Source organism: Peromyscus californicus, unplaced genomic scaffold (assembly GCF_007827085.1).
Source record: "Peromyscus californicus insignis strain IS unplaced genomic scaffold, ASM782708v3 Scaffold_1__1_contigs__length_55948999, whole genome shotgun sequence".
NCBI classification, from domain to species: domain Eukaryota; kingdom Metazoa; phylum Chordata; class Mammalia; order Rodentia; family Cricetidae; genus Peromyscus; species Peromyscus californicus.
In genome coordinates this window covers 20,381,455-20,401,357 of record NW_026294492.1, presented here as the reverse complement: position 1 = coordinate 20,401,357, position 19,903 = coordinate 20,381,455, and the positions used below count along the sequence as shown (strand labels likewise).

At 50.6% G+C, this 19,903-nt stretch overlaps 2 protein-coding genes across 8 annotated transcripts; one reads left to right on the top strand and one right to left on the bottom strand.

Moving 5' to 3' along the window:
* Positions 1-710: 710 nt before the first annotated feature.
* Positions 711-1,933, top strand: Ost4 (oligosaccharyltransferase complex subunit 4, non-catalytic). Of its 2 annotated transcripts, XM_052746083.1 has the most exons (3): positions 711-843; positions 945-1,082; positions 1,691-1,933. In XM_052746083.1, the coding sequence occupies exon 2, from the start codon at positions 946-948 to the stop codon at positions 1,057-1,059; it is 114 nt and encodes a 37-aa protein (XP_052602043.1). In that variant the 5' UTR covers positions 711-843; position 945; the 3' UTR covers positions 1,060-1,082; positions 1,691-1,933. The 2 variants fall into 2 exon arrangements, with proteins under 2 accessions (XP_052602043.1, XP_052602045.1); XM_052746085.1 differs by lacking the exon at positions 711-843 and having other exon boundaries at positions 850-1,082.
* Agbl5 (AGBL carboxypeptidase 5) lies at positions 1,792-19,549 on the bottom strand. Of its 6 annotated transcripts, XM_052746079.1 has the most exons (17): positions 19,412-19,549; positions 18,934-19,204; positions 18,089-18,346; positions 17,729-17,900; positions 17,270-17,433; positions 16,347-16,524; positions 15,751-15,929; positions 14,908-15,367; positions 14,314-14,483; positions 13,880-14,015; positions 13,149-13,351; positions 12,426-12,652; positions 5,097-5,252; positions 3,587-3,699; positions 3,299-3,345; positions 2,693-2,905; positions 1,792-2,330 (listed from the first exon to the last, which is right to left on the bottom strand). In XM_052746079.1, the coding sequence occupies exons 3-17, from the start codon at positions 18,298-18,300 to the stop codon at positions 2,159-2,161; spliced, it is 2,802 nt and encodes a 933-aa protein (XP_052602039.1). In that variant the 5' UTR covers positions 18,301-18,346; positions 18,934-19,204; positions 19,412-19,549; the 3' UTR covers positions 1,792-2,158. The 6 variants fall into 6 exon arrangements, 4 of the variants coding, with proteins under 4 accessions (XP_052602039.1, XP_052602040.1, XP_052602041.1 ...); XM_052746080.1 differs by lacking the exon at positions 18,934-19,204; XR_008220154.1 differs by lacking the exon at positions 19,412-19,549 and having other exon boundaries at positions 2,217-2,330; positions 2,693-2,826; positions 18,934-19,299.
* Positions 19,550-19,903: the final 354 nt, after the last annotated feature.

Here is a 19,903-nt window from a genome sequence, read left to right as displayed (position 1 = left end):
TTGCAGCCAACTCTCTTCTCCACCACAAACCCACGACCCCTCTGGCTTGTCCCAGCCCTTCCTTTCCTACCCCCTCCTTCACATCCGGGGGGTGATTTCCCACTTGGCCGAAGTCCCACGTTTGGTTTTTGATTATGAGAGGGTCCGCCCTCATTTCGACGCCCACCTCCAGGAGTGGGATGGAGGCAGGGAGCCCGCCTGAGACGGGCACTGGTCAAGTAGTCAATGATCCGCCTGTTTGGTAGGACGTGGTTTCAGAAAGGCGAGCACCCGTGAGAGCACCGGCATCCTCAGTCCTGTCCATTCTGCACCACCTTCCACTCCATCCCCACCGCCTGCGAGCCTGGGAGGAGACCGGGAGGGCAGGACCCAAAGGAAGCACCTGGCTGGGTCGGGCAGGGAAGCGAAGGGTGGCAGCATGCAGGAAAGTGAGTCGGAGCCTGCGGGTCAGGCCCGGCCTCCCGCCCGCAGCACCCTCGCCCTAGCCCACTCCTGGGCTCCAGGGAGGCTGCCACCACAGCGTCGCTAGCAAACCGCGGCTCTCCCCGCGCCAGCTGCCGCCAGCTGCGAAATCGCAGCCCCGCCCCGCCCCGCCCCCCGCAGAAGGGCGGCCCCGAGGCTCCGCCCAAGACCCGCCCCCCGCAGCGGGGCGGCCCCGAGGCTCCGCCCAAGACCCGCTCTATGTCCGCGCACGCGCGCGCGCCGCCCGGAGCAGACGAGTCGGCGGGGTAGAAAAGCCGGAAGTGCCTCGTTGGTCCCCGGCCGGCTCTACGAAGTTCCGGCTCAGGTCGCCTACCTCGAGCTTGTGCAGCGGTAGCGTCGGAGCCAAGGCGAGCCGGTCAGGTGAGAGAGCCCGGCGGAGGCTGGACCGTGGTGGCGAGGACCGGGCGTGGTGAGGGCCCGGAGAGCGCGGCCCGAGGCTCAGTCCCTCCCCTTGTCCGCAGGATGATCACGGACGTGCAGCTCGCCATCTTCGCCAACATGCTGGGCGTGTCGCTTTTCTTGCTTGTGGTTCTCTATCACTACGTGGCAGTCAACAATCCCAAGAAGCAGGAATGAAAGTAGCGCTTTCTCCGCCCCAGGTAACGGTCCGGGCAGTGGCGCCCAGGCCCGGGAGAGCCGAGTGGTGAGGCCGCCCAGGGCCTGCAGGCTTAGGGACGTCAAGTCAGGGAGTGCCGAGCCAAGCTTAGTCCAGAGCCGGGCCCCTGTGGTCGCACCCTGTACAGTGCCTTGAAATACGGCTTCCTCCTACAGTGTGGGTGGGTTTCCGGGTCCTCCTCAGGCTCCATTGCGAGGTTCCCAGTAGCTAGAGGCCCAAGTTACAGGGTCTGGTTACAGGGAGGCGTTGACGCCAGTACAAACGTCCAAGTACGGGGGATCAGGCCCTTAATAGCCTCACTTTCCCACGGAGGCTGCGGCGTTATTTAGGCAGGTTTGGGGGGAAGGGCATGGTAGTGAAAGGTGTAGACTTATTTCCATGTTCTGGAGCCAGCGACGTGGTTTTTTTATGGATGAACTACAAACACCAACCAGAGAGGAAAAAAGGGAGGGGGGAGCAGAGTCTGGAACCCAAGTGTGCTTAAAAACGTGAGGGGAGACGACGGGCTAGGCGGGGGTTGGCTCCTGAAGGACTCCCCCCCAGGCGAGCTGCAGCATTTTCCTTACTTCGGGTCTTTCCCCTTTTTTCTAGGGTTCCAGGACATAGTCTGAGGCAAGATGGAGGGTGTGAGGGGCCCGCACCCTTCACTTCATCTCTCCTACCCATCACAGCATACAAAGCAACTACACCCGGATTTTTCCAAACAACTTTTATTTCCTCAAAGTCTTCCTTAACCCTATGGAACAAGAAGCTGCCACTGAATAGGGCCCAGTATAGGGGCTGCTTTCTTTTCTACACCCTCCCCCCAATACAAAAATATAGATATGTATTTTTTGTGGTCCCAAAATCTTGTGCTGTGGGAGGGAGGGAAGGGGTGGCAGGTCCCTGTTTTGTTCTGTCTCAAGGTGATGTTCTGCAAGGCCTCGGACAGTGTGGCCAGTATTCCAAGGAGCTATGGTTGTCACATGGTATCAGCAGCTGGAAGACGGGACTAACATAGCGTTTCACTGTGCTCCCTCACCTTAGGTCTACATCCTGGGCATGGAGGTAAAGGCATTGTCAGACCCTGGGGAAAATAGCGAGTGATGGAGATTTAGGGACCAAACAAACCTCACATTGGTTCAAGGGCCCCCTGCTGTAACAAATCCGGGTTGGGGAGTCAGAGAGAGTACAGGAAATAGGAGAAGAGGCAGGGGCAGAGCGGGGCCGTGGGGGGCCGGCCTGAGGCAGCCTGCAACAGAGAAGAGAGAGGAAATCATGGTTGTGGAAACAGCCCCTTTTGTGGTCTGTTAGCCAAGGGCTGGGAGGTGAGAAGGGAAATGAGAAGGTGGGTAGGGACAGGCAGATTTATTACTGCACAGATGTCTGATACTAGAACTAGCTTGCTAGTGCCTAGGCCTTAAGAACCTAACTACAAGTTATCCTTTGAAGTGAAGACTGAGGCCATGGGAGAATAAAAATCAGGGACTAGATTATTAATGAAAGTGCATTTAGTCTTTGGATAAAAGAGAAAATGATCCTGAATGGTGGAAATGGGGGTGAAGGAATAGTAGAAATGAGGGGTAGAATGAAGGGCTGGACTCCGGTGCTCACCCTGGTGTAGCAGAGCGGGGTCCCGGCTCCTGCTCACTGCTCTCTCTGGTTTGGGGGATAGGGGATGTGGGGCTTGAAGAGCCTCTCATCCCTCTGCGAGTCGGCGGTGAGCTCCGGCCCAGCCTGGGCCTAGCCTGTGTGGACAGGGGTAGTCTAAGAGGTTGGGCTCTTCCAGGAGGCTTTTCTGCTTCTAGAGCTTCCATGCAGAAGAATCTAGCACAGAAATCAACAGAGGTGCTAGGACCTTGAACTCCTGGGCACTGTGCCTAGCTGAGAGGATGAGGTGGTGTCAGCTATAGAACTCTTAGATTCAGTTTAGGACAACATGCCAGGCCCTCCTTATCTCAGGGTGGCAAAAGGACCAGCATTTTACCTCCATGGGTATCCCATGGCTAAGAGGTGGTTGAGGAGAGAAGCACTATGCAGAAAGATGGTAGAGAACTAGCAGACCTCCCTCAGCTTTCTGAGCCTCCACCCCTGCCAGGGCAGCTGAAGCTTCATCAGTCAGCTGCCTCTACCCAACTATCGTCAAACTAGGAAGAAGAGCTTGTCTGAGTTGGAGGTGATGGTAGGGCTGTTACTAGGAGCAGTAACCAGATGTGTTACCTGGGGAATCCGGGACCCCTCCTGGCGGAAACTCTCCTCGGGCAGGTCTGGTCAGAAAGAGAGGAGAAGCTAAGGACGGGTAGGGAAAGCCAAAGCTAGCAGGCTGCGGTTGGGGTGCATCTGGCAGGGACAGTGGAGTCTGAAACAAGCAAGATACCTGGCTGATTGGGACTGGGTAGGTTAACACAGGTACCATGGCAGCTCTGCTAGACTGGTGACAGAAGGCAGAATAGTGCCTTCCTGGGTTCTCCTAATGCCAAGGACATGGAAAGACCCCCCAAATTTTACCTGCAAACGAGTCCTAATGCAGGGGATCCGAGCACCAGCCCCTAGCAGACTTTTCCCAATCACCATGACAGCCTCTGGCTTGTCCCCTGAAGACGAGAATGAGCAGCTGCTCCCTAGAGAACAGAGGAAATTGATCATCAAGGTAGGACTAGAAGAGACGGGAACTTCACTCAGATCAGTTTCCTGACCTTCTTTTATTTTCTTTATAGTGCTGGGAATTCAATCTAGGATTTCACGATAAGCCGGTGCTCAACTGCTGCGCTACACCAGCAGCCTTCACCCTCAGCATCAGTGAATAACTGGCAGTACAATCACTTGTTGTTACAGTGATTTTTGTGCATAGTAGGATGTGTATCAACATCCCTACCTTCAACTATTGGGTACTGTTTCCTCCTTGCCCATGGTAATAACCAGAACCTCTTTGGATGCTGTCATATGCTCCCTGAGTGGCAAAATTGCTTCTGAGGGGTTCTAGTCTGATCTAAGGAGTGAAGCTGCCACTTTGGGTTAAAATTCAACCCTCAAGTTTAATGACTCAATCTGTAAGCCTTAGAGCCCACTCCAGTCATGTTTTGGTATTTAGGAATGAAGTCCAGCTGGGCATAGTGGACGTTTTCATCCTAGCATTCCAGAGGTAGAACTGGAAGGCCAACTGGTCTATATAATGAGTTCGAGGACAGGCAGGGCTACACAGACCTGTCTCCAAGGCAGAGTCAGGGAGTCCATTATGTACAACAACTGGACTGAGGACTAACTTGATTAAAAATTGTTAGGTTGGTACAGTATATGTTGGACTCAATCATAGAAAACAATCCTGCTGGGCATGGTGGTGCATGCCTTTAATTCCAGCACTCAGGAGGCAGAGTTAGGTAGGTCTCTATGGGTTTGGGGCCAGCCTGGTCTACAGAGAGTTCCAGGACAGCCAGAACTACAAAGAGAGACCCTGTCTCAAAAGAAAAAAAAGAACAATCCCATTTAGTTCCTTATACCACTGGATCTCTAACTTTAAAAGGAGTAGGTGCCTGTAACTTTAGTTAGGGTATAGGATCCATTTCTAATCAAAATAGGTGAAAAGCCTGTGTTTTTTCAAATGTTCCAATTTTATCCCCGCTCCTAGCTCTTGCAGTTAGGGAACTTGGGTAAGCAGCACTTTGCAGGTAGGAAAAGTCCTCAGATTCTTTTACTACAAGTGAGGACTAGATAGTATAGAGCAGTTCCTGCACAGAGTGAAAGTTCAGTAAATGTTAACTGTTAACTTTATTTTAGAAATTCATCTCATTGCATTCCAACCTCCTATACAAAGGCACATGTGGTAGGAATATGAGGTACCAGAATAACTTGCATCTGCTCTGAAGTGGCCTTGACATCAGGTCAAGAAGGGAAGTCCAGGTGAGGTAGCAGTATGGCTGAAGGAGTTTCTTCTTGAAGCTTAGTTGGTAGCCTGTCTAAGCCCTGGGTGGTAGGGAAGGTAAGCTGGGCAACCTAGAGTTCAGGGGCTGTGGGTACAGACCTGATAAGTTGAGTGAATTGGGCAGTAGGCAGGAGCCCAGGTTTCGTGAGGAGGCTGGGCCAGAACTAGGAAGAGTTGGGGATGGGGCCAGGCTGCTTGTGGTAGGTCGATGGTTCAGTGGCTGCTGCCGCCGTCTCCTGTCTGGGCATCGGGGCTCTGAGTGGAAAGGACACAAGCAGGTAGAAGATAATAAAGTGAGACACTGTATGACAGCCTTCACTGACCTGCTGGTTTCCCTTTGGTCAGCCACTTAAGAACAGTGTTCCCAGCCTTCGTCTTCTCATAAGTCCTGAAATCTCTAAGGCCCTTTCCTCACCAAGTGCATTCTGTCAGACATTTCTACCTGTTAAGTCCCTGAGTGCCAAACCAGATCTCACAGTCTTTTCCCTGGTCCTTTTTCCTGTCTACTAGAAAGCTCACTCCACTTTCCCGTCGTCCCCCCGCCCTGCATTTACGTTTGTTGAGTCAGACCCTAAAGGTCGGCGCTGCAGTGGAATCTTACTCAGGCCATCACCAGTGTCTAGATGCAGATCTTTCCTTTGCCGTTCTTTCTCCCTTGACTTTTGCATGTGGCTAAATTCTGAAGGTCTTTTTAAAGATGACACCTACTCTAAACCTTTACATTCAGAGTCCCGTGTTGTGTCTCCTGGCTACCTATCATTAGGATGCTGGCTTGATCACTCATCCCTCAGCCGTTATTGCTACTAGCTGTGGGGTTCCTTTGAAATTTCCCTTCCTCTTTTTAGGGAGTACCTTGGCTCCCTCCCATGTTCCATCTCAAATGTCAGCTCCCTGTAGTTACCTTGGCCATTTACAGACAGAATTAGTTCTCAGCCCTTTTTTCACACGGCTAGTAGTTGTTTATAGATCAGTCACCTCTTACAGTTTAAGGGCATACTTAACCTCTAGGGGTAGCACCCTGATGCACTCCTTTGGCTAGAACTTGACAGCTACAGGTTCTGAAGGGTGGGGTCCCAGAGACACAGATGGTGGGTGGATGGGAAAGGGGACTTCAAGTTCAGTAGCTTTTAGCAGATGCCATGTGCTCTTGAATTATCGTAGAACCAAAGAAAACTGATGTCAGTATTCCAGATGTCCTCTAATACAAGCTCTAGGTGTGTGGTGTGGAAAGTGTCCAACTCTGCAAGTTAGTGACAGTGACTGCCTTCATCTTGTCTACACTGAGTTGTAAGACAGTGCCATGCACATAACAGTACAAACCTGTAAATTACCCAGCATGCAGAAGGTTGTGGCAGTGTGATCACAAGTTCTAGGTCAGTGTGTGCTTCATAATGAGGCCCTGTTTGAAGGCAAATTTCTGATCTATCTTCCAATGGAAGCCCTTGTGGCTATGTGACACTACTGGATACCAATTAGAGTCTAAGGTGGATAGGGTAAGAGTACGAAACAGCCAGACCTTAGGGGGCTAGTGAGAGTGGAAATGCTGATATGACGGCAAAGTCACCTGAAACAGTCACCCTCGGTGACTTGTGATACTCAAGTGTACATATAGACCTGGTGGTTTTGATTTAAAATGTGGGCACTAGACCAGGTGGTGGTGGCGCACACCTTTAATCCTAGCACTCAGAAGGCAGAGGCAGGTGGATCTCGAGGCCAGCCTGGTCTACAGAGTGAGTTCCAGGACAGCCACGGCTGTTACACAGAAAAATCCTGTCTGGGGGGAGGGGGATGTGGTACTAAAATTAATTGTCTCTTAGGGCTGAATGTGTACCTTTAAGGCAGATCTCTGAGTTTGAAGCCAGCCTGATCTACACAAGTTTTAGACAAGCCAGGGTTATATAGTGAGACCCTGTCACAAAAATGAAAGCATGTTCCTCAGCACAGAAGGCAGAAATAATAGGGTACAGATGATCAGAGATCATGTCTATATACAGGCAAGCTGAAATCATGTGATAGGGTGATCCTTCACCTTACCCTAAGGAAATAATGAAGAAGCAGCAAAGTTGGAGTATGGTAATGCACATCTATAATCCCAGCCTCTGGAGGTGGAGCTGGGAAGAAGGAATTCAAGGCCAGTTGTCTACAAAGTGAGTTTGAGCCCAACTTGGGCTATATGAGATTCTGACACATCAAAAAGAAAAAAGATTAAAACCTTTGGGACATATGTAGGTTCTAGTAATAAATGGAGTGCTAAATGTCACTCCAGAAACAATGAAGCAAACCAGATAAAAGATAAAGCTCAGGAATCTTATCCCTAATGAGTTTCTGAAGAAAAGGCAAGGTCTAGTTGGTCTGGAAAATATAAGGTATGAAAGACAGTATTTCAATCAATTAAAGACTGCCCTAACACCTGTCCAGGCCTTCCTGTAATTTGTCAGTGAGAACACATGGCTAGCTCACTTTTTTTTGGTTGGGGGAGGGATGTTTTGAGATAGGGTCTCTCTGTAACAGCCCTAGCTGTCCTCGAACTTACAGAGATTCGCCTGCCTCTGCATCCCAAGTACTAGAATTAAAAGTGTGCACCACCACCACCTGGCTCTAGCTCACTTTTGTGTTTTGACTTTTGACTCCTCTTAATCCAGGACTTATTCTATTCCTGTTGAGAGGATAAAAGGAGCCCCAATTCTGGATTTAGTTTGAAGTACAGACAACAGCTTAGTGCTGAATACAGGGTAATGTGATTGGCTCTGCTTCTGAAGGTGGTATTTTATGGTAACAAGCTGGGACTGGCAGGATAGGACTGGAGCTTATCACAGATTACACGGTCTGGTAAATTGAGCCAGGCTGCCCTCACCTGCAAAGAGTTAGGATGCATGTATGTTCTAAGCACTAGAATCGAAGGTGTCATAGTTGGAAATACTAGTCTCTTGCTTTATAGCTAGACTCGACATCTCTCCATGTAGTGCCCAGATATTGAGTCCTTGGAATGCTCACGCAGCTGGTTCTTATAACCCTTTGAAAATTAGAAAGATTAGATAAGCATTTAATTTGACTCCCAACTAAACTTTTCACTCAACATATGATAAATATTTGCTGAATACTGAAGTGTTAGGCATAGTGCTAGGTCCTGGTGTTGGGGGAAATTTCCTGATACTGGTTTGCAGTGGAAAAAGTGAAAGTGGCAATGGTGAGAGAGAGAGCCAGTCCTACTGACTCACTCCAGAGGAGCTGCCATGGAGAGCCGGACATTAGCTCCTCTACCAAACGTTGCCTGTTAGCTGAGCCAAGGCATTGACTAGACCAGGAAAGAGTTCCGGGAATATCAGGTTCAGGAGACAGAGCTGGGGGTCAGATGAGAGGTGCTGGTGATGGGTGACAGTTAAAGGCTCGTCTTGATACTGCCTCATCTTTCACATCACTATTTGGCTGCATGGGCTGAAGGGCCGAGACTAGAATCATGCAAGTGGGAAACCTAGGATGCAAAACTGAAGGGGGGCTAGTGCTTGATGATGGAACTTTGTGTCTGGGTGCCTCACCTGCCGCTGCGTCATGGTGAGGAGACCTGCCTTGTCACCCTGGCCCCTCTAGTTCACCTCTGCTTTGGCAGTGTCGTGCATGCCTCTGGCTTTGCGTCCACACTGTATTGTTCTCCAGTGACCTCTTCCCTACAGCCACAGCAGCTTCAGATAGTGTTGCTGGTGTTTCTGAGACGGTAGACTGTCGTGTGCTACAGATCTGGAAGGCAGCCAGAGCATGTTTTGCAGGTGGGAAGTCAGCTAGATTCTGGCCCTAAGGTCGGCTACTGTTTGGCTTCCTGTGGTAAGAGCTTTCCTCTTTGTCTGAAGTTGGTGACTTACTGGCTTTCTATAGCACCATTTCCATCTTGAGATGGAGCCTTTCAGACCAGTTCCCTGCCTGCCTTACGCTGCTGGCTGAGCTGCCCAGATCTTTCCTGAGAAAACTCCCTGGAACGCCTAATCTCATATCTGTTCTAGTCAATAAAACCAATAAAATGTATAGTTAAATATGATATACACAGTAATAGAAATTTTTTATGGGGAGGGTGTGTAGAGCCTCAAACTCACTATGTAGGCAAGGGATGACCATGTCTGTCTATATCTTCAAGTGCTGGGATTACCGGCATGTACCACCACACCTGACATAGAAATTTTACAAATAAATTCACAAGTCAAAACAACAAAATTATCAAACCACAGTCCAAATTTTGGGGTCATAAAGTATACCTCATTTATGGTTAATATTTCTGAGATCTAGGGTCGTATTTTTTTTTCTAGCTTTGAAAACAGGCCAGCCAAGATGGCTGAGTGGACAGACACCAGGCCTGACAAGCCGAGTTCAGTTTCTAAGACCCACATGGAGAAAGGGAAGAACAATCCCCATGAGTTGTCCTCCCTCCTCCACACGGGTCCCACGACATGCGCCCTGCCCACAGACGTACGTACACTCACACACAAGAAATAAATATAAAGAAATAACCCTACGGCTTGCTGTGCTAGAAGCCAGAGAGCCAGAGGTGTGGAAGCAAATGTCACATGGTGGGACAGATCACCCTCGACAAATAAGTTTTCTCAGGCGTTGACTGAAGATGCCATGTCCAGATGTTGGTCTGCATTGCGGTCCTATCTAGAATCAGAACCAGTCTCCCTCCCTTGGGCTCTTAAAGAACAGTGCCAGCAAATGCCTGGCAGAACACTTTTAAGGGCCTCACTTTTTAACTCCATACAGTGTCTATTTTGATAGTAACTTTCATCTTGACCCCTTGACTTCAAAGCCATAGTTTTCTGCTTTTACAAATATTTATTCAAGTCTTGGGGCATCCCTTCTCTACCTAGCTCTTTCTGTTCCAAGCTCGTTCACCCGAGGAACATGCCTTCTCACTTGACATTACTGGCACTTCTATGTGGTAACTTAGATCTCCAGTTCTCTACTTGCCTTTACTATAGTTCTGCCTACAAGGCATCTCCATAGATAACCTAAGAAATCTATGTCTAAAGTAGCTTTTCACTGCTTTTCCCCAAAGTGTCTTCATGTCACCATAACTTCCCTGTGGGACATAGCTTTGAAGCCTCCTAGCTCACCTGCCTTCTACCATTACTGAATGCTGCCGCTTCTGTTCTGATGCTTAGACGTCTCCCTGTTGCAGGCCTTGGTCCAGGCTCTAGTTGCTCATGTGTAAACAAATGACTGCACGCCTCCCCTCTCCCTGTCCAGACGCAGAGCCCAGTCTCTTTGTTCTCATTTTCCTTAGAAGCATACAGTTGCTACCATATGCCTCATTTTAAAACATCCTTGTTTTCAAAACAGTTCTACTTCCCACGTTTCTTTACCAGATTTTGTGGGTGAAGGGTGTAGTCCTTTGTATGCCAGTTAAGTATACATGCTTTTGCTGTCCACCCAGGCTGTGTTTCTGATCATGGCTGTCATTTCTCACTTCTGGAATGTTTTTGTCAAAGCCACATACTATTTATTTTTCAAAGCTGTTTCTCAACCGAACATTCTTTGCTTAATTACTCATGACCTACCACAGTAGCTCCCCAAATGCCCTGGATGTTTATAATGTGCATGTCCTTTTTATGTGTATTTACTCTCTTCTTTCTGCTGTTAACCTTCAAGTCAGTCAACCAAGAATTACTTAGTATTCAGGCTGCATATTCTCTCTCTATTAGTCCTCTGGGGAAGTAACAGAGAAAGAATACAAGGCTCTGACATCAAGGATTTCAGTGCAAAGTTCTGCATCAGGGAGTGGGGCTAGAGGATGTCACCAAAATACTGACTAAAAACTTCCTATGGCTGGGAATGATAGCCTGCCCATAATCCAACAGTTGGTAAGTTGAAGCAAGAGGATCCTAAGCCAATCTAGGCTACAGAACTCAACTCTGCCTCAAAAAGACAAAAGAACTGCCTTGAATCCTCATGTAATGCTATAGAGAAGGACCTTTGTGGTCAAGGACAGAAGATTTATAACGCTGATGAAGAAATTAGGAGCTATGATCTAGGAAAGGCTGACAAAAGAAAGAAACAAAAAACAACAGAAAAACTTCGAGATTTAACATGGGAGACTGGATATACTGGAACCTGAAAGCCAAGTTGGAAAAACTGCCACTTAAGGAGTTCATCACTCTTTACCACTTTACCCCCATGAGGAGAGTCTCATTAGGAAGCCCAGATTGGCCTTCACCTGTGATTCTCCTGCTCCAGCCTACCAAGCCAGGGTTATGGGTATGTGCCACCACACCCAGCTGGACGAGCTGTTCCTAAAGCAGTCTAAGTTTTCTCATCAGAAAAATGGGAACATCATTTATCCCACAGGACCTGGTTAGATTAAGTGAAGCTATTTATGATATTGTCTCATTCATTATTAAATGCTATCTAGATATGAAGCATCATGATTACTAATTTAATATGTTAAAGCACAGTGCATATAAGTATTTATTCCCAAGTTAGACAGACTCTCAAAGGGGGTTGGAATATAAACAGAACCAGGTTTCGTATCAGAAATAGGAACATCCTAATTAGTTGAAGCTGGGCTTCCTCTGCAGCTTCTCTAAGCAGCGGTCAGATTTGCAGACACTGACCAGGGCCTATCAGGGCCAATACAAAAGCCAGGCTGCAAACTGACTAGTACAAAAATGCTCATAGTTCCAGCTTACGAGCCTCCATGTTTGACAAGATTTCTATAGCCCAGAAAACGCCCACAGTACTGATTTGTGGTGTGTAGTTCTAGAACTAATACGACAAAATTCTCTCCCCCAACAAAACTCAGCTTCCTGCCAGCTTTTGTTCCCCCATCCCCACCCGCTTCAAGTCCATGCGTTGGTCATAAACTTCTGACCCAGAATCTCTTATCAGGTGAGACCTAAAACTTACTAATGCCTAATGTACTGTGGTGCACATTGATGAACAGGGATATACGGCTGGTTTATACATCTGGAATGGAAGCTGTTTCAGTTCTGCTTCTCCTTGGAAGAACTGGAATCTTGAATTACTATCTGAATAGCCGTGAAGCCAGGAAGTATCAGGCCACAGAGGCCGTGGACAGTGCTCATCATTCTACAGTGCTAGTTTGAATTTCCCTACTGCCAACAAGAAGACACTGCAACATTGTCCTCGATATGGAAGTTCCATGTCTGTGTTTGGCTCTGCTTTAGCTAGTGTTTTGTCCTTGGAAATGTCCCTGGCTCCTAGCATGTGCTGAAGCTACAATCCCCAGGACTTCTTCCTGTGGCCGGCCATACACAGTACTGCTCTGAAGTCGTGCCGCAGGAACAACACTCGCAGGAGAGGCTGGAGGTTCTTCTGCTACAGACTAGTTTATTGAGTCACCCCTTGTGTGTCTTCAAGCTCTCTTCCCCCAGCAATGCCCCAAACAACCGAACACCTGCTGCAGGGTCTCCCAGACTGGCTTACCTCTGACAGGGCCCAGCACCCGATGGCTGACCTTCTGGGTGCTGGAGCCCAGGCCTGGCAGCCCTGCAGGCCGACTGCCATGAAAAGGAAAGCTGGGAGAGTTCTTCATCTGTGGAGAGTTTTGTTGGCTACCGCCGCCACCGCCACCACCACCACTGCCACCTGTGCCAGTGCTGAAACTTCGAGCTCGGCTCAAGGCATTTTCAGAGCAGGAAACGGGCACTCCACTGCAAAGAAGCAGACACCAGTTAAGGCCTGGGAAGAAGGGTCCTAAGGCTTCCTTAGGATATGGCAATTAAAATTCACTTCCCGCGTCAAAGGGCATAGGAACCCATTCCCAGGAAGGAAGGAAGGAGGGAATGCATGCCCATGGATGGAGAATCTAACTTGGGACGAAGCCCCTAATCTTGGAAGGGTCATTCTAAGTAGCTTTATTTCATAAAGGATTTCTCCCTTATTTTGTTGGTGCTGGCTCTAGAACCCTTGCCACAAAGACAGGGGTTTTGTGCACTGCTCTGGATCTAGGAATCCCTTGGACTGGTTTTCAGCTCCCTCACATGTAGCTCTAGGTGAAAGGGACGAGGCTCCCATTCTCAAAAACTGAAGCAATCTCACCAGTTTTCATTTACCAGGACACACCATGTGGCATCCCGCCCCCCACGCCCCCCCCAGAGCTTGCCAACCGTCCAGCACTCTGCTTGCTTGCTGTGCTGCTGGTCTTACTTGTTACTTTTGGGAGGAGTCCGAGAGCCTCTCTTCTTGTTCACGCCCACATTCACAGTGCTGGTCAGACCTCTGCTGTTGCGCACATGCTTCAGCATCCAGGCCCGCAGGTTAGTGAGGCTGTTGTGTTCTGACAGCACAATCCGGGGCCATGGGTTACATTCAGCCATATCCAGAGCTGCGATGGCCATAGCTCTTCCCACCTGTGGGGAGTTCAGTGTGGTTCAGTGTCTTTGTCCTCTAATCTAGCTGCTGTTTGGGGGTGTGGTACACAGCACAACAGGAGAGAAGAGGCTAGATGTAACAGTGGGTACCCTGGAGTTTGTGCCCAGGTTCTTTAACTCAAGTCTATCCACAGCTTGCTGCTCTGAGCAGGGGCTGGTGTGCTTTTGGTTGACACTATGAGTGAATTTCCCAGAAGAAAGACTTTGTACCTTTTACAACCTGAAGTTCTATTTCTTTTATTTGCCTAGAAAAAGACACATTTAGACTATAATAATGGGTGCTTTCGAATGTAGGGGTGAATCAATCCATGAGGAAGATCAGTTGAGGCGAGGTGATTTACTTAGATGTGCCAGGGTTGGGATCAGAAATCATGCCTGTGTTCCTGCCTATTACCATGACAGTCACCTGAAGAAAATAAACAACCCTGCAGAGCACCTGAGATTTGGGCATTGACTCTTCCCAGGTTTTGGGGTTCCCACTTTCCCACTTAGTCTGTGGATTCCTACCTGTTCAAACAGTTCCACAGTGTATCTGGAGGGGAAGGCCGGCGGGGGAGGGGGACTGGCACGTCCATTGTCGTGGCAGGCAGCAGGGATGCTGTTTACTGAGCGTCCAGTGTTGTAGTTGCATTCAAGTGTGTAGCTAAGACACAGAGACCTGTATCAGTGTCTTGCCTGAACAGGGCTCAGGACAGAATGGTGAGGGACAGTGTGGACGGCCTAGAAGGTAATCACTTGGAAACAAGACCAAGAGAAAGTGCTAATAATTCCCAACTAACAACTGACTGTGTGCCCAGGAAGTCCTTCAAAAATAAGACTCCCAGATTAATGCCAACCAAGACTCTCTTAAGACTTGGGTGGTTCCAGCCCTTACACACCCCGGAACAAGTGCTTTTTCTTTAAAGAAGTTATTTTCTCAACTGTGCCAGTCTCCTCCCAACCTGTGTATTATCCCTGAGGCTTTGTAGATGGCAACACGGCCGCTTCCCTCTTTGGACTGGCCATCTCTACGGTCTCGGGCATACATGTTCTTCTCTGAGAAATTACAGCCCTGGAAGTCAAAGTGGGCTGAATTCAAGGAGATGAGCTTTGGATATAGCATGTTTTCCACCTGTGTGGGGGAGGAAAAGGCAACTCAGAAGACAGCACAGGAAGAAGGGACAAGGGGCAGGAGAAGAAGGCAGCTAGTCATGTGACTATGTAGCATAAACCATTATAACCATTAGCAGTAATCAGTGTTTCTTGAAGTCTCACTGTTGAACACTATTTCTTTTAAGATTTCCCCTCCAAATTTTCCTTCTGCTCTGGTTCTCAAGCTCTACAGAAGACTGGGGTGCTGGTAGCTTGCTCTTTCCTCAGGGGTCGTGGATATAATGACTAAGCTGTAAGGCCCTCATGCCATCTCTTTGAAGCCTGTGCAGAGGTAGCATGCACAGGCCGTCCTGCTTCTCCAGAAGGCCACCTTCCCACCTTTCCTGTACCCTAGCCCTCATCTCCTAGCCTGCAATGCTGCCACACAGTACCTAGAGTCCTACCTGGGTGCTCTCATCACTAAAGCTGTTTCCATACATGAAGCAGCCCCTTTTGGAAGCATGTCCATGCAAGTCCACATAGTAAGCAACACCACTCTCTTTTGGGGGGATGGTGTCAGGGGCTGGCTCCTCCAGTTCAGGAGGCTGCTGTGGCATAATCCACACAGTATTATCAGTCTTCTCTTCTGCTGGCTCTGTCTCAGTCCAGGTGTCAACGTTTTCCCCATCAGGTGACTGCCCATGGTGGGCTTCGTTGTGGAGGTTATTGGCTTTCTCGAGGTCAGAAAGAGGAGTCTCAAGAGGGAGATGGAGACTGGGCTGCTGGACACTGGGACTCTTGGAGTTGAGACGGGAGTGCACGTGATGGTAGAGAAGTACAGCTTTGGCGCCATAGATGGCTGGGTGCAGGACGGCATCAGGCTTCAGGTACTGACGGTTCAGATTCACTCCACGTGAGTCTGTGCTGTAGGAAGACAGGACTGAACAGGGTCTAGGACTCTGGGCCAGCAAGAGACACTAGAGTAGGGACAAGGAGACTGGAGACTTAAATTACTGGAAAGAAGGAGGACATGGCCTTTCCGTGACTTGTCCCCTACCACAGCAATCAAGGACAGTTGAGTCCCCTCTACCCAAGGAGTCTTCACCTGTCCCACTTCAGCCCCCACCCAGGAGTGTGCTTAGATGCAATCACACCCCGCATCTCACTGGAACATTGGAGGAACTTGTCCTTGTTCAGGTACAAGAGGACCAGACATACAGACAAGTCAGAAGGCTGGCTGACTTTCACAGAGAAGTGGATGGAAGAGAAACTGGGGAAAACCCAAAAAGACTGTTTAGGCTACTTACCGGTAGTGACCCCGAACCACACCATCAGGGTTTAACATGGGAATCAGCTTAAAGACAAAGAGTCGACGTAGGGTTTGCGCCCGGGGGTCATCAGGTCGAAGGATGAAGTCCAAAAAGCCATTGAAGACAAAGCTAGATGGAGTCTCTCCAGGGTGTACCCTGCTGCTTAAGAAGAATATCTGAGGTGGAGAAGAAAGCAGAGAGGTCAGTGGTGCTCCAGTTCACTCTGACATGTGGGCAGAAAGAGCCATGAGACTTCTAGCTGGCTGGCTGCCAGAGGTACAGGAATGCAGTCCTCTGCCCTGGGCTACAAGCTAAGCTGGGTCCAGAATGTGTAGAGGTGACGGCTTTACATTCTTCTCAGTGGCTGGAGCTAAAATAAGGCCAGAGTACTGTGTTATTTTCTTTACGTGTCTGTCTATGGGCGCCTGTGGAGGCTGCAAGCTGTTCTCTCCCCTGGAGCAGGAGTTACAGGCAACCACACACAGCGTGGTGCTGGGAACCAACCAAGGACCCTCTGGAAGAGTATCAAGTGCTCTTCAACACTGGGCCATCTCCTCCACCCAAGGACACTGCTTTCTCTCCTCCCCACTCACCCTTTTGCCTGTGAAACGGAATGGTCGGGGAGTGCTAAGGTCAGGAAACAGCTGCTCTAGACGGGGCTCCCGATCTTCTCGAAGCCCGTGGCAAGAAGTGACTGTGAGTAGGTCTACCCGAAGTCCATCCAGAGAATGGCAGAGCAGCTCCCGGTGGTAATAAATGCTATCCAGAGGACTATGAGGATAAAATCATTAGTCATAAGTTCCTAAAGTCTTAACAAGAAGTGGGCAGCATCACCAGCTCAGGACTTGAGTTATCTGGTCCCTCACCAGAACCTTTGGGGCCTCTTAGTCCTTTGAACTGGTGAGCCTAAGGATGTTTGTGGGCCTACACTGCCAGATGCAGAATACAGGACTGAAGCTGTGTGTGTGTGTGTGTGTGTGTGTGTGTGTGTATGTGTGTATGTATGTGTGCGCGCGTGCGCGCGCGCACGAGTGCATGACATGCCTGTGGAAGTCAGAGGACAACGTGCAGAAGTTGGTTCTCTCCTGGCCTGTCAGTTCTGGGGATGAATTCGTATCACCAGGCTGCAGCATGCACCTTCTCTACTCACTGAGGCATCTTGCGCCATTCCTCCACCCCTTTATTTAGGGTGAACTTTTTGTTCGATTTCCTACTTTGTGGGACGTCAGGATAGATTTGTGTAGACAAAGAGCTGTCATCAGAGGCAGATGAAGACAACATGCCGAGCAGCCACGGCACTGGCTAAATTCGAGATAACTGATGAGAACTGGGCATGTGGGGGATGCCGTGTAGGTGGTGGGACGGTTGCACAGGAACACCTTTATCAAAACGCTATGTTCTGCGCAGGGAAGAGACTGGTGACGTTCTGGCTAAGAGCCCTGAGGACAGACGCCAGAAGCAGCAGAGGTACTGTAAGAGCTAAGACAGTGTGGCAGGGGTAAGGATGGGTTAGCACCTGTTAAGGGCAGAGTAAGTCTCTGGAAAGCGCTGGTCCAGCTGGTTTAGCAAATCCTGGCAGTCACTGTAGGAGAATGGGTAGCAGAAGGCGAAGAAGGTGGTGGCCCCCCGGCCCTCCACAAAACGGTGCACGAAGGACAGCACGAACTGTGTCTCTGTCATCTGGGGAGTGGAGAGGAAGAGGGAGGGGACAGTTATCTATATCAGGAGTGAGCTCCTCCTGTGGGGACACCAGGAACTGACCTCTCGCCTTCTCACCTTGACCAACTCCCCTCCCTGATACTTTCCACATGAGAGCCAGCTTCTTCAGGCTTGCTGAAGTAGAGGCTCATCTTGGACCCCAGCTAGGGGTGGAAGAGAGAAGATACTAAACCTCAGGGGCTCCACCTGCCTAGTGCTCTCTTTCAGAAACGTTTCCTCTGCTAGCACTCAGGCTTTCCTCTAATGAAGAACTTACCTCAAAGGTGGGTCTGTCTCGAATGCGTTCCCAGCGTGGCCGGGAAGGCAAGGTGCGCACGAAGGGGGCCATGCCCTGAGAATACAGCTTGCTTTGCTTGTTCATGTTCATAATATTGATCTTGATAAGTTTGCCTGGAGTTCCTCCCCGGACACTGAAGTAGAACCATGATCTGGGAACCGAAAGAGTGGCCGGCTGTCAGATGTGGGTAGAAAGCTGGATCCAGTCAAAAGAGCCACGAGCCATTCAGTACGGAGGAAGGGAGGCGGGCTGTAGTGTGCTGTTATGTGCAAAGTCAAAGGACTGGACACACTCCGCACGGGCACCTGGACACCCCACCCACCCTCTCAGTCCTCATACCTGTTCCCGTTCTCAAATTCTGTTTCCGCACAGTCTGGCCGGGTCCACACGTTGAACTCGTAGTCAGGGGAAGCAATGCCACCAGTGGGGGCCGAGGCCACCCCTCCTACTCCTTCCCCATCACTAGGCACAGACTCCACCTTTTCCACATGGGCTAGGTTCCCTGAATCAAAGCGAGAACTGAACAGCAATCCCCCACAGCGCAGCTCCATGATGGGGCTGGGAAAGCATCCTCTTGCCCCACACTGGCCCTGAGAGCTGGGGGAAAAAATGAAAGGGTGTAGGGAGAAGGGGGGGAGAAAAATGCAACAATGTTCTTGAGTATCTCTAGATAAGTGAGGATGCTTTTAGTACTCTATGAAGCAAAATACTCCTTCTCTTAGAAAACATGGACGTAGCCTTCTAGCAAGACACAGAGAAAGCAGAACTCTGTCCCTGGACACCAAAGGGTTAGGAATGACCTAAAAGACCCCATTTTACTACATCGCAGCTGTTGCCAAATCAAATGCTCAATGGGAAACACTAGACTCTCGTGCTTCTCAGAAACCTGAAGAGCAGAGCCGAGAGGTCAGATGGCTGCCACCGACTCTACGAGGGGCCATTTTAAAATTTCCTAGACTGGCTTTGTACTGTGCAGCCGGGAGCAGGAAGAACCACATTTCTAAGTGTGAATGGTGGCTTCCTTTCTTTACCCCTTTGTCTCCACGCGCACCGACTAGAATCATGCTGTTGTTTCTACGAGACCTCGAAGGGCTGTTTCTGTTGTTACCACCCCCTTCCTAGACTATGCCTGTTAGGAAAACTAGAAGAACGTGGCCTGTGCCTGGCCAAAGCCACTTGCTCACCTGCCCTGAACCTCAGTTCCAATTAGGGTCTGTTTCCATCCTCCCGCCCTGTAGACACTGGAGCCCGTGCAAAAGCTACCCTCGGAGATGTGGGTAACGGGTGTCCTAAGCACCCCTAGGAAGGCTGGGCCGGTAGAATCCCGCCGGGCAGCAGCAAGCAGCTCCTGGATTCGCGAGGACGCTCGCCCTGACTGCCTTGTCCCGGGCAGGGTAGGGTTTGGAGGCGTGGGAGGGGTCGAGACAGATACACCGGAGGGCGGGAGGGCCGGTCCTAGGGGTCAGAGGTGAGGCCACGGGCTCGGAGGTGGTCAACCGGAGGCGGGGTCGGCCGGCCGCGCCAGGCCGGGGGGGGCGGGGGTGGCATTCGACAGGGGCTCGGGCGGAGCGGGCTCCAGAAGGGGGCGGGGCCGGCGGGGGGGGCGGCGGCGGGGCCGGCGGGGGGGGGCGGCGGGGCCGCGGTCCACGCAGAGCCCCTCACCTCTCTCCGGGCCGCTGCTCCCGCTCCCTCTCCCGCTAGCGAGGCGGCACCTCGGGCCCCGGCACCCGGGCCCTCCACCCAGGGACCCACACAAAACCAGCGAGCCGCCGCGGTGCCGGGACCCCGCTCTGCCAGGAAACAAGAAGTCTCTCGCCTATTGGCCGCCGCTGCAGCTGGCCACCCGCCCAGTAAAGCGCGCTGCCATTGGCCGGCGCGCAGGGTTCCGCGCACGTTGGCAGGTACCTGCGAGGGGGCCGTTTGGGGGCTCCCCGCGGGCCAGCGCGGTGCGCCGCTCGGGCAGCGCCTCCCCGGCAGGCGGTTAACGGCCCGCCTCCCCGAGGCGGGAAAGACACGGCGCGGGGGGGGGGGAGCGGGAAACTCTGGGAAACAGGAAAGGACTCACCTGCGAATAAGACACCATGTGAAGCGGATCCTCGCTCACCATGCCCCTCGCCGCACTGTAGAGCAAAACGCTCCTAACAGTTCCTGAGC

What these genes read in the sequence shown, in the direction of transcription:
- Ost4 (XM_052746083.1), top strand. Translation starts at nt 946, where the DNA reads ATGATCACGGACGTGCAGCTCGCCATCTTCGCCAACATGCTGGGCGTG.
- Agbl5 (XM_052746079.1), bottom strand. Translation starts at nt 18,300, where the DNA reads ATGGAGCTGCGCTGTGGGGGATTGCTGTTCAGTTCTCGCTTTGATTCA. An exon ending in GTGGTTCGGGGTCACTACCG is followed by an intron (nt 15,368 to 15,750) that starts GTAAGTAGCCTA and finishes GTCTTCCTACAG; the next exon opens with CACAGACTCACGTGGAGTGA. An exon ending in TTAGTGATGAGAGCACCCAG is followed by an intron (nt 14,484 to 14,907) that starts GTAGGACTCTAG and finishes TCCCCCACACAG; the next exon opens with GTGGAAAACATGCTATATCC.